The 13,127-nt window shown below is 42.7% G+C and overlaps 2 protein-coding genes across 2 annotated transcripts in view; both read right to left on the bottom strand.

The window, feature by feature from the left end:
- The window catches only part of LOC146809162 (IgGFc-binding protein-like), a 272,114-nt gene that overhangs the window by 67,735 nt on the left and 191,252 nt on the right, over positions 1-13,127 (bottom strand). The window contains exon 11 of the mRNA XM_085615956.1: positions 7,797-8,125. The gene's annotated coding sequence lies outside the window, so the exon portion shown is untranslated. The remainder of the gene's footprint in view (positions 1-7,796; positions 8,126-13,127) is intronic.
- The window catches only part of LOC146809163 (IgGFc-binding protein-like), a 72,900-nt gene that overhangs the window by 36,370 nt on the left and 23,403 nt on the right, over positions 1-13,127 (bottom strand). The window contains exon 6 of the mRNA XM_085614838.1: positions 7,797-8,125. Coding sequence (XP_085470964.1) covers positions 7,797-8,125 — 329 coding nt within the window. The remainder of the gene's footprint in view (positions 1-7,796; positions 8,126-13,127) is intronic.

Here is a 13,127-nt window from a genome sequence, read left to right as displayed (position 1 = left end):
ATGATAAGATTTTCACAGGCGAAATTCCTCTATGCCAGCGTAATCTTGCTACACACTTGTTCCTCAAAATTCCTATAGTCACGCTATTACGGAAGTTTTAGCATGGAGACAACAAGAAAAACAAGCATTGGCATATTCAATAGGTCTCGCTTTTGGGACCTTATAAGTATTTAGTTAGGCAGCACAATATCCTTGGTACAACAATATCAACTGTTGCATGGCTAAACACTTATAAGGTCCCAAAGGCGAGACCTATTGGCTATGCCAATGCTTGTTTTTTAACTGAAGTAAAATAGTGTTCAAAGGTTGCCTAGGCTAAGAATCACGGTTTTCTGCAGACCAAAAATGACCTGCAGTTGCTATTTAAATGTGGAGTGGCGATGGTCAGGATCCAATTTGTAAAACAGTCGTAATTGAGCCAAATCACGAATCTGATGACAAAAATGACTCTTCTGTGAGGCGCAATCCGGCACGAATAAAATGACTTGAAACTTGTTGCACGTCGTTTTAATGCAGTTCAAAATGGAGCAGAATTGAGCATTGAGTTTTCTGACTGGGATTACGACTTGTAACCTCCAGGTGTGGAAATATTTCCGCAACGTGTGCAAACATTCGCGCACATCATATAAAACTGGTCCTTGCTGTACAAATCTGTGTCAGTGGAGTTTTGGCCTTTTGTGAAAACGAGGGTGGTCTGTTAGGCCAGTGCCGCAGCAAGGCCAGTAAGGCTGCTAAAGAGTTAATCTCACCTCTGAAATTCTTGGTAGTTTTTGGAGCAGTATGTGCGACGCACCATCGCCAGGCCGGTGTGCACGTTGTAGCAGCCAGTAAATCAAAAGTGTAAAAGGAGTTAGGAATAAAACTAATAAAATAAATAAAAATAAATATTGCAGCGCCACAATCCCAGGTGGAAAACAAGCAACGCAATGACACTGGTATCCACATCACACCTATAACAATGTGAAGAAATGTAGATTGTCTGCTTCCGTTTTAGCCCAGCATGTTACGCACCGTGTCTGCATCCTTTTCAGCGCGCACACGTGCCGTTAAAAAAAGAAAAGACGGCAAAAGTTAAAGCAGGGGTGCGCACGCGCCGGCAAACACGCGAGTGGTGCGTGCGCAGCACCGCCAAAAGTAAAAGTAATCACGTGCTGAAAGCTGGCAGCTGTGCACGTTCACGCTCGCGTGAACGTAAGCTTTAGGCCAGCAAAAGCCAGTGGGTAGCACTTCTTAAACCCACTTACATAATGTCTCGCAGAGCATCGCATGCATGCGCTGACTCAGCGAGACCTAAAAAGGAGTTCTGGAGGCAAAAGGTTTAAGGAGAACCACACCAAGGATGCCTGTTCTAACACTCCCACCCATATTTCTGTTGCACCCGTTGAAGCTTGTATGCTATACTGTGTTCACAACATGTACCTAAAGAAACTGTACAGTAACTGTAACCAGACCTCAATGTCAGTGAACTGCAGCTTTATGGAAATGCAAGTGCACTTTGGAAAAGTATTGTGAACAGTCTGCCTTCTTGGCAGATCTACTTACCTGTGGTGGAGTGTCCTTAAGTACTTACAGTCTAGTGAAGAAGCTGTGTAAATAAAGATAGCTGGATGCAGGATAGGATGTAATGAGGAGGCTAAACTGCACCCCATCAAGACAGACATTGTGCTTGGCTCTTAAATGATGTAGCACACAGGTAAGGCCAGGCCGCAGCTGAAGATGCTAAGCACTGTAGAGAGGGCAACACAAGTCTTGAACACACATCCCAACTCCTTTGGTTGAAGGTGGTTTGGATGCTAGGGCCTTGCTGATAAAATGATGAGCCCTTCACGTGCGAATGGTAAATAAAGGCTTTAGGGCCCAAAGACTAGAGATTTGCTGATTATCAGTCTCTGGTTTTAGTGACAGCTTGCAGTGTCCTGAGAAATAACCCTAACCCCTCCCTTAACTGCCTGAGGTAGTAAAATGTCCAATTGTTAGAAACTTAAAAATAGCCTTTAGGCATCAAGATCCTCTCCTCAGCCCACTTCCATGTGTGGCTGTCCAATCCAATCCTCCACCTATTGTGGAAACAACAAGGTCTTACAGCGTCGTTGGATGGAGATGATCACTATTGAGTGCGAATGATTTCAGGAGGGCAAGCACAGCAGGTGCAGGCTGGGTTCAGAGGCAGCCTATCGAGCTGGAGAACGGGTGCAGTGGCAGGGGTTGCTCTAAAGGCAGAGGTGTAATGGCAAGCTGCATTTGGCTCCACTGTACCCCTGGGTTTGGGTCATGTTGAGGTGTGACCGAGGTACTGGTGGGCTAATGTAGACAGAGGGCTAGATGAAGGCAGAAGGTATGAGCAGCCATTGGTTGATCTGGCCCTTACGCACTCTGTACACCCTAACATTACACCTAGTAGGCTAGACACAGCTGGCCCTGCCCAACCGCAATGACAAGCGCAGAGTGGCCACTTCAACAAACCAGCAGAAACCAGGGAGGCGAGCGTGGTTGGCCACAGGCCACAGAGGCCGCGATGGGCCCTTAGGTCAATTCTGCTGCATTTGGAGCAAACAGCGGCGTGAGAGCAAACCTAAGCAGATGGACTTGGCACTATCCTTCCATGCTAGATGCAAAATGTGAAGGAACCAGAGTGGAGTTAATGTGCAACTCCTAAAGAGAGCTCATCAGAGAGCGAATCCAACTGTGTCAGCAGTGTACAGACTTGCGCTGCAATTCAAAATTTGAAAATATTACACAGATTCTGGATTCCCCCGAGGCATGGCGAGGATCTGGAACCCGCAGCACTCCCAAGCAGGTAGCTATGTTTGTTGCCCTGCATTTAAAGTCAGTGACTGCTGCCATTCTGCATTTCCTTTAGTGCTGGTTTAGGAGTGCACCAATCGTCTATGAAACGTCAGGAGCGTTCACTTAACCAAACAAGCTGCCAAACGCCTCGGTCTTGTCCGTGAAAACGTGCAGGTGCTGGCTTTCGTTTCATTGTAACGCAGACACCCGTCATCACACAAAGTCTTTAAAAAGAAATGTGTGCGGAGCGTCCAAGCGAAAACTGAATAGAAGGGAGCAATTGTTTAAAAAATACGATGGAGGCTAAGATTAACGTGTAAATATGTTGTTGGCAGTGTAGGTTTTTTGGCTAAGGCACGTTAAAATAAGCGGCCGTGCGGCCGAGAAAGTGATCGCGAGTGCGATCAAACATCAAAGCGAAAGTAATCGCGGTCAAGCGCGGCGCGCGCGCCCGCGCACATGGCCTGTGGCTCTAGGCTGGCCTGGAAGCACTTTTTGGAGCCCTCTCAAAATGTCTCCCCAGACCAGCGCATGCGCTGGGTCAGGCGAGACCTAACAAGCATTTCAAAGAAAAGCAGGGTGGAAATCAATTAGTAACAGGATACTAGGGCAAGGGTGGCAGCGTTCTGAAAGGCCATAAATTGCTTTAGCAGACAACAAGCAAAAGCAAATGGAAAGTATGTGACCAAGGAGGAATGCATTTGCCAGCATGCTCGCTCCCGAGACCCAAACGCCATGGGACTGAACATTTTAAGAAGAGGTGGGATATGCACCCGCCTTTGGCCAATTGCGTGCTTTCATTTTTTGAAAGCCACATGCAAAGGCCAATTGATGTGAGAACCACACGCACGAGCTTACAGAAAGCTTTCAGAATGTCTGGATTGATGCCAAGAGGCCCTCTCCTACTCTAGGCGAGACCTAAAGAGGTGTAGTTCAGCAGGATGTTATTCCTCTTAAGTTAAGTGCCTATGCTAGGACCGGACTGTTTACCACCATAAGGAGGGGACGTGTTCTGCACAGCTTTGCTTCTTTAAACCTTTAATCTAAAGAATGTGTCGCACAAAAGAGGGGAGATAATTCACAGAAGTGGTGTACCTGTCAACTCTTCTCCAACGCTGCCTGCCATTGCACCCTGCATGGATTTTGTAGACAGTCAAGAAGTTGTTTACCTTCTTTTCTCAACTGAGTGATGATTACATTCTTACACTTGCTTGCTTCTTTATCATAAAAAATGTAAACGTGTCCTTTGGAGAAGAGAGGAGAAGTAATGACATGACAGCGCAATTTCCAAAGGCCATCATCGACTCCCACCAGATATATTTTTGGTGAGTTATCTTTCGAAGAGATAATTTATTCACTTCGATCTGACTAGTAAACATGAAGTTAAATAGATGTTTATTTTTCTTTGCCATTAATCATAACTTCCTGCCCACGTGGACTCATGGACCCGGAAAAACATTTAGGTTTGGATTTTTCAATAGCTCTAAAATTGACGATTAGTTGCTTCCGGGCTACATGACATTTATGCATGCTGGACTAATGCAAATGTTATGCTGCCTGGGCAGTTAACAGTATTACCTCAGTGTCTGTAATGCACGCTTTAAAATATAAGGACCTTTAGCTCCTTGTGATAGTTACACATAGCAAGCTTTGGAATATAGTCCCTTTGAGGTACTTTTTTCTGTATTTTATCAATTAAATGTGAAGACAATAACAGTTGATTTCAATGTCTCTTGTTTGTTGTTGGTTAACCAGAAATGTCATGCAAAAGGCTGTAAATATGCATTGACCCTCAAATGAACAAAAAAACTTTGTCTCACATGGAGAATGATTCCGTTCTCAACCCCTTTCTGCCCAGCTCCAGCCATGATTGCCTGACCAATTCTGTGTTGCCGTTTCTGAACGACCAGACAAAAAAAGGATATCATTGTCAGTGACGCTCTTATTTTTTTTTCTTAAGCTGACCTGTGGAAATCGCATCTTTTAAAAAGGGTCTGTATTGGCTTTACGGGACATAGGAAAAAACGTATTTTAATAATTGTCATCGCTGCATCTCATTATCCCATGTTTTTAGGTCGAGCCTAGGCAACACATGCGCTGCTCTGAGAGGCATGCTGTATCCACCTTTGGGTTTTTGGTTCCCTCACGGCAGACATCACCGATTGTTTCTATAGGTTTCTTTAGGTTGGCCAGCTCTAGCCATCTTCTCCCTCTTCACTAGCAACCCCTCCCTCCCATCATTGCTGCCGTCACTTAATCTCCCCAGTGGCATCCTCACAGCACCACCTCACATTGTCGCTGCTTGTGTTAGCTTTTTTTTAAACACTGGAGGAGCGGCCATGTAGAGCTTCCGTGATGCCCTTCTTTCAAGAAATGCAGCAGCTTCGGGAGGCCAGCACTTTTAGTGCACTGTGTAAAACTTATATGGGTGCCATGCTTCATTTTTCAGCAGGGTGCCCGCTTTCATCAAATACGGCAGCTTCGGGAGGCCAGGCGCTTTTACTGCACAGCGTAAAACTTTTCTCTACACTGGCGCCGTGCTTCATTTTTCAGCATAAGACACAATTGATGGACGAAATGCAGAACAAATAAAACATTCACCCCTAGTCAAGAGATCCGGGTTAAATCCATTATTCTTTCATCAAATGCAGTGGCTTTGGGAGGAATGGGGGGCAGGAGCTTTTAATGCAAAGCATAAAACTTTTCTCTACACAGGCGCTCGCTTCATTTTTTTAGCATGGCACTCACTTTCATCAAATGCAGCAGCTTTGGGAGGCCGAGCGCTTTAAATGCACCAGTAAATGTTGCTGTACCCACAAGATTGTGCTGCATGGCTATATACTTATGTTCCAAAGGAGAGACCGATTGCGTTGCACATGCTTGTTATCAATTGTAAATCGTGTCCATGAGTCTGCGCACTAAATGTGCATATTGGGTAATGCATAGAAATTACCATGCACATGGTATGCTGGATGTGTATGGAAAGGCACGGACAACTAGGGCCTAGATCATATTGTGCATACAGTATATTGCATAGCTAAGACCAATAAAGATCTTTTCCTGTAAGAAAAATGTTATGACTCAAACATCACCTTATTGAAGAAATTATGGACATTCTTTAGGGACATGGTCCCATTTTCTTTTGCATACAATTATTTGTGATAGACGCACTTCAGAATTAGGAGAGGAGCATGCGAAATAGGTGAATTGTTTTTCATTAAGCATCAATTATTTTGTTTTATTTCTCTTTTTTGACTTTGTGGGTCTCTTTACTATTACCTGTCCTTCACCACTCCTTCAACACTAGAATGTTTTATATAAAATGCATGGATTCCCATAACACTCCTTACTTCCAACTGCTGGTTATGTATGTGTAGGGTTTGGTCACTCATATTTCTGCAAGCTTGTCTCAGACTTTAACTTTTTGTAAATTCAGTCAATTTTCTACATGTGCAAAGTATGATATGTTTTAGCAATAGACAATGAGAACAACATTCCCTTATGTAAACTAGACCGTTAGATGGGTCGTCTCTATAACCCCATTAACCCCTGAAATGGCAACCATCGTCCATGTCTGCAGACCCAGAGCCTGTGTTCATCTCCCTCATTAGCTGTCGGGGTATTCTCTATATGGCCAGGATCTCTTTATCCAATCCCTTTATCTCTGCAGCAACTGAACTTCATCCATGATCATTCTGCAGGAGCCGGGACTAACACCCTAATACTTCAGCCATCTTCCACAAAACTGAAATCTTAAGGGCTAGTTCCCTGCTACCTTAAAAGCCTCAGCCTAAACAATTGATGTCTTAGCAGACCTATAGGTTATACCTTTTTAGAATCCAGGCCCAGATTTATCTTTCTTTCATGCAGCGCAGCAAGCTTCCTTGTTGCACTGTGTGACAGGGCAGAAATGAGCTGTATTTACAATAACACGGCGCATTTCTGTCCTTTCCTAGCGTTGGCACACTTTTGTCTCCCTAGCGCTAACACAGGCAGCCTTGCGTCATGGTGCAAGGGTTGTAAGCAGGATTGTTTTTGTGCAAGAAGCGACACCTTCCTGGAAAACAATGCTGAGAGGAATTTTCCTCTATCTACTTGTGCAGAAGAATGCCGCACATATAGAAAGAGGAAAAGACGAGAACAAATACAGATATTTCTCCACATTACACCTCACCTGGGGAGCTGTAGTATTTTGACGCATTCCCATGTCTACCCCTAATGGCAAATGTGGAAATGCCACAAAATCCTTGTGTGGCTGGATGGGAACACCCACGCTCCACCCCACCCAACCCACGGAACGTCTCCCTGGGGCAGAGTACCGAAAGGCTGCCTTGCGTTACTCTAGATTTATCAAGCCATGCAGGGCCACGCAAGGTGACATTGCATGGCTTGATAAATCTCACTAAGGTTTTGCATCGCAGATCCTTTATAAATCTGGCCCTCAGTACATACATGTTTCTTGTATATAAAACACAAATTTGACATTTGATAAAAGTCATTCTTATACCTAGTAATTTTCTCTTCTACTCCTAACAATTCCACCAGTAGTCGATTATTACGCCATACTGAAAGAATCTTATTTTAAAGTACTTGGAGTGTGAATCATTCGGAGTAATAATAAAGCATGGATGTTATACATAACTTGGGATTTAATACCTTCACAATAATTATTAACAAGGTACATTTGTGGCTTGATTTCCGGTTCCTTAGAATTAAAAGAGAAGTTTGGGATAATTTTAGCCGGAGTCACAGAATGACATTATTTCCAGTATTATTGTTGTTCTAGTATTAATTTAGTCTAGGTGCCCATGCAATGTACATATTTTATGTTATTAAAATTCTCTGTCACAATTCTTGCTCTAAGTAGTGATCTTTTTGGTTTCAAGGGCAGTAAGTAAATGGACACAATCAGATTACCTGTTCCTGTTTTAACCAAAATGGAAGCCACAAAAGACAAACTACAAATGTTTTTTTTGTTGCTTTTCGAATATCACTTTCGGATTACTCACCCTTATCTTTCCAATTTCACCCTTGTAGATGGATATCTTGTATTCGTACACATAGATGTTAACGAGTCGCACATAGGAAACCACTTGGTTCCCTCGGTTGTCGTTCTTCTCATCAATGACGAAGGGGACGAGCGTAGGGTCAGTGCCGCAGTACTTAGAAATGGTGTAGGAACATGTGCCCTGGAAGTCATAGTTGTACCCATCATAGGTATGGAAGTGAGGATCTCCCCATCCCCAGCAGGTGCCTGAATAGTCTGGCACACACACTGGGTTTCCATCTTTGATCTTACAGGTCTCCTTTATTCGACATTTCATAGATTTGCAAGGGTCTGAAATAGGGCATAAGGTGTAGATGTTAAAATTTAGCTTTAGTTTTGTGACAGTTTTAACACTCTGGCAAGAAAGGTAGCATTTGAACATTAGCTGTCATTCTTGGTAAGTAGGTCAGAGGTTTATGATCAACAAGATTGAGCTCTTATTATGCTGATAGACTTATATTGAAATTTGGAAAGGCCTGTGATTGAATATTCCCATTGTACACTCTCATTCTCCCTCCAGCAACCTCCCCACCTCTGTCCAAGGGCGAGAATGCTTCCAAGAGTCCTAATTGCTGAGAAAGATATTGAAAAAGTAATTAATCTCTGTTCTCAGTATGTTTTTAATGAGTATTGACTTAAGCCAATGATGTCTGTCCACAGTTCCTCTAGGGCCACTCACGAAATTATATAATACGTCAATATTTATTTTCTGCACTGTTACATTAACATATTTCTTACCCAGTGACAAAGCCATAGAAGGCAATACAGTGTAGACAGTAAGACAGTGTTTGTGCCGCATGAGCAATAATGTCCCAGCAAACCATTGACCAAAGAGCATAAGTAATTCCAATCATTCGTGCTGGAGGAGCAATGCCAAGAAAACGAATGTCTAACACTATCATACTAAAGGAGTTATAGTTCTAGAAAATATGCTCATCAGATGTACAGCGCCAGTGAATACCATCAATATAATACCAATTACTATGCTCACCTGAATTATTCTTCCACTAAAAATGTTTATTAAAATCACAGTGCCAATTATGTTTTTCAGAGGTACAGTTCTCATAAAAACACCACTCTCATTTCCTGCTCCACTCAAGCTAATTTAAACTACTGTGAGATATTTGCTGAACATCAATATGGTGCTACTTACTTTACAAAGGGAAACAGCATTTACAATGCTGTCAAGAAAACACAGTGCCATTGAATGCGTTGTTACCACGCGGTCCATTACAATGTATGTCAATGCAATGACTTGCTTTAGGGAACTCATTGTTGGATTTAAAATCCAACGTCTTCCCTACTGTTGCGTAGACTGGAGTTGGAACGGTAAAATATTTTATTCCAAACTCCAGCGCTTCCCTAAAGCAAGTCGTTGTAATGACTTGAGTTGTAATGGAACACGTGGTAACAACTCGTTCATTCTATTGCCCGCGTTGTGAAGGCATGCGTTGTAAATGCATGTGTAAAAACATCATACAGACCTTTACAAATCCTGATAAACTTAGTAAGCTCATCCGACTTAGAATGCATTTCATCTGCCAGTCAGACTTACTCTGTGACTTCATACCCTAAACAAATGTCTGTGATACTTAGATTAAACATCTTTCTGTCCTCCAGCAGGACACTTCTGCCAGTTGCAGCAGGACCAGTTCTTTAGAGCCCTCCCTGCACGTACTTGTGCTGTACCTTGCATGTAGGGAATAGACTATCTGTTAAGTCTTGATGTAGATTCTTCAAAGAATTATCAGTAGCCAGTCTGCCTCTTCTCTTTGCAGTTCCTCTGGTGCAGATCTGTAATAATTCCTGCAGATATTTCAACTTGAGTAGGTAATTTCCATTTGTTCAATCCTCCTGACCCCTTACTGCGCTCCTCTTGCACAGCAAAGCACGCTGATGCCACTTGTTGGTGGTCCGGCGGGTGGGCTAACCCAAAATACATCCTCTTAGTCTCGGGACCGTCCTCAAACGCACTAGTGGCTTCCCCCCTCAGGAACATCTTCATTGTATCTCCCGAACTTACCTGCATTGCTAGGGTAGGGTTTTTGAACACCTCATCACCAATTTGCTAAGCATAGATTGAGGTTCTTCAAAGATGAGTCGGCAGCAAGTCAGGTAGAGGATATTTTCTGGATTTACATTTTAGGCGCTTAGGTACAGTGTCAGTCACATAGATCTAGTCTTAGCTTCAAACTCCAACCAACAGTAAATATTTACAGGTTTCAAGAACATAAATACACACATTCACATACACACACAACTGTAAGAAATTGGAGGACAAGTTGAGGGGGGTAAAAACCCACCACAAATAATAAACTCAGTCCTTTTCAGGGCCAATCACAAAAGTCAATAAATAATCTTGTACTTAACCCACTGCTAGCTTGGCACAAAGCAGGCAGGCTTAACTTAGAGGCAATGTGTTAAGTATTTATGCAGCACTCAAACAGTAAAATAGTGAAATCCCAACACAATAGACTGTGACACAAAGAAAAGTTAAGGCTGACTGCAATAGAGCGCAAGCTGGATACAAGGACCAAGTTCAACCCGGTGAAAAGTTCTACCTTCCGATGTAGTCTCTTGAATGGAAGTAAAAAATACTCAGTGGTACAAGGCACCAGGCTGCTGTTGAAGAGGGCTCCAGGTCTTCCGACAAGGTGCCGGTAGACCTGTTTACCAAATTCTCAAGGTGGTGTAAAATGAAGGCAGCTTTTGGCCTGGTAGAAAGGGGAAACATTTAGGACCTGTAATCCCAAATCCTCAGATTATTCTCCATTCCAGGAGTAAATTAACAAAACTTTTTTTTAACGCAACACATTTCCCTTAAAGGAAACGTTGCTGCATTTAAAAAGAAAATGTATTTTTTTGTAAGCTTGTTTGAAAGTGAGTAATGGGTCCCTGGGGCCACTGTTGTACTCCCTACATTTGTTTTTTACTTTCATAAAGGAGAAGGGTTCCCAAACTGGCCTCTTCCATTTTGCAATTATGTTACTGCCCCTACCTGGGAGTTAGTAACCTTTCAATGTTGTGCAGCTAGATTTTGCAAAATATTCAAACATACCATAGCAAATACCTTTTTAGAAGAGATGCCCTAAACATGCTCCTTTGAAACAGCAGTTTGTTCTGCCTTTCCACACCCATCTTGTGATTCGATAACCTGTTCCAGAATCACAAAATGGGTTTAGTACATTAAAAAAGCCATTGTACATTTGCAAACCCTGCGATTTCTCAAAATTGCAGTCTTGCGATCGCATAATAGGTTTCTACATGCTGCTCTAGTTTCAAGGCATTTGGTATAACACGCTCGAATATAAACGTGAACCTGCCTTTTTATTTATCTACAGGGTGTCGCTCCCTTATTCTTGTTGATTTAATAGAGGGTTGGCTTATCAGGCAAACTTTGCTCGTCTTAGTGAGGTGAAGTGGGTGGATTTCAAAAAACAAATGCACCCTGGGTAGACACTGCGAAAGACACATCCTATGACTTCTTTAACACCGTAAAGTTAAAAAAGGATCTCAACTTCATAAAGTAAACAAGGGTACAACACTTTTGAAGCCGCAATAAAAACAATGTTGAACTCTGTGCAGGAAACAGGTAGGGCATAAAAAGGTGAAAATCACTCTAACCATTGTGCTTGGTAATGCAGGCACCACCCTGGATCCACCCAAATATTCTTGGACACAGTACTGTGCCTAGCTCCAAAATCTTCGAAGCTACAATCTCCCCTGCAACCCATTGTGACGTAAATTCACTAGAAGAGGAATTGGGTCAGAGAAGGCGATTGTCCACTCATGTTTATGCATGAGATTGGTTTGCAGAGAAGGCAGCAATTTTAAAACGCCCAAAGCATGACCCTTGTGGAAGCATAGCAAAACTGCTCTGTCCCTTGTAATATGTAGCTAGTAAGTGGTAGGCCGATCCTATCATATAACCCAGTGTTCCCAATGTTGCTCTAGAGAGATGGAAAGTCCTTTCCTGTCAAAGAAGACAAAGCCCTCCATCTTTTGGACACTGGGATCCCACAAACCGACTTCCCTTTTTCACTTACTTCAGAGCTTTGCGTGGCAGTCTGCCTCTTGACTGCTCCAGTTGAAGAGGGCTCCAGGTCTTCCGACAAGGTGCCGGTAGACCTGTTTACCAAATTCTCAAGGTGGTGTAAAATGAAGGCAGCTTTTGGCCTGGTAGAAAGGGGAAACATTTAGGACCTGTAATCCCAAATCCTCAGATTATTCTCCATTCCAGGAGTAAATTAACAAAACTTTTTTTTAACGCAACACATTTCCCTTAAAGGAAACGTTGCTGCATTTAAAAAGAAAATGTATTTTTTTGTAAGCTTGTTTGAAAGTGAGTAATGGGTCCCTGGGGCCACTGTTGTACTCCCTACATTTGTTTTTTACTTTCATAAAGGAGAAGGGTTCCCAAACTGGCCTCTTCCATTTTGCAATTATGTTACTGCCCCTACCTGGGAGTTAGTAACCTTTCAATGTTGTGCAGCTAGATTTTGCAAAATATTCAAACATACCATAGCAAATACCTTTTTAGAAGAGATGCCCTAAACATGCTCCTTTGAAACAGCAGTTTGTTCTGCCTTTCCACACCCATCTTGTGATTCGATAACCTGTTCCAGAATCACAAAATGGGTTTAGTACATTAAAAAAGCCATTGTACATTTGCAAACCCTGCGATTTCTCAAAATTGCAGTCTTGCGATCGCATAATAGGTTTCTACATGCTGCTCTAGTTTCAAGGCATTTGGTATAACACGCTCGAATATAAACGTGAACCTGCCTTTTTATTTATCTACAGGGTGTCGCTCCCTTATTCTTGTTGATTTAATAGAGGGTTGGCTTATCAGGCAAACTTTGCTCGTCTTAGTGAGGTGAAGTGGGTGGATTTCAAAAAACAAATGCACCCTGGGTAGACACTGCGAAAGACACATCCTATGACTTCTTTAACACCGTAAAGTTAAAAAAGGATCTCAACTTCATAAAGTAAACAAGGGTACAACACTTTTGAAGCCGCAATAAAAACAATGTTGAACTCTGTGCAGGAAACAGGTAGGGCATAAAAAGGTGAAAATCACTCTAACCATTGTGCTTGGTAATGCAGGCACCACCCTGGATCCACCCAAATATTCTTGGACACAGTACTGTGCCTAGCTCCAAAATCTTCGAAGCTACAATCTCCCCTGCAACCCATTGTGACGTAAATTCACTAGAAGAGGAATTGGGTCAGAGAAGGCGATTGTCCACTCATGTTTATGCATGAGATTGGTTTGCAGAGAAGGCAGCAATTT

Source organism: Triturus cristatus, chromosome 7, assembly GCF_964204655.1.
Source record: "Triturus cristatus chromosome 7, aTriCri1.1, whole genome shotgun sequence".
NCBI lineage: Eukaryota > Metazoa > Chordata > Amphibia > Caudata > Salamandridae > Triturus > Triturus cristatus.
This window is presented reverse-complemented; position numbering and strand designations above follow the sequence as displayed.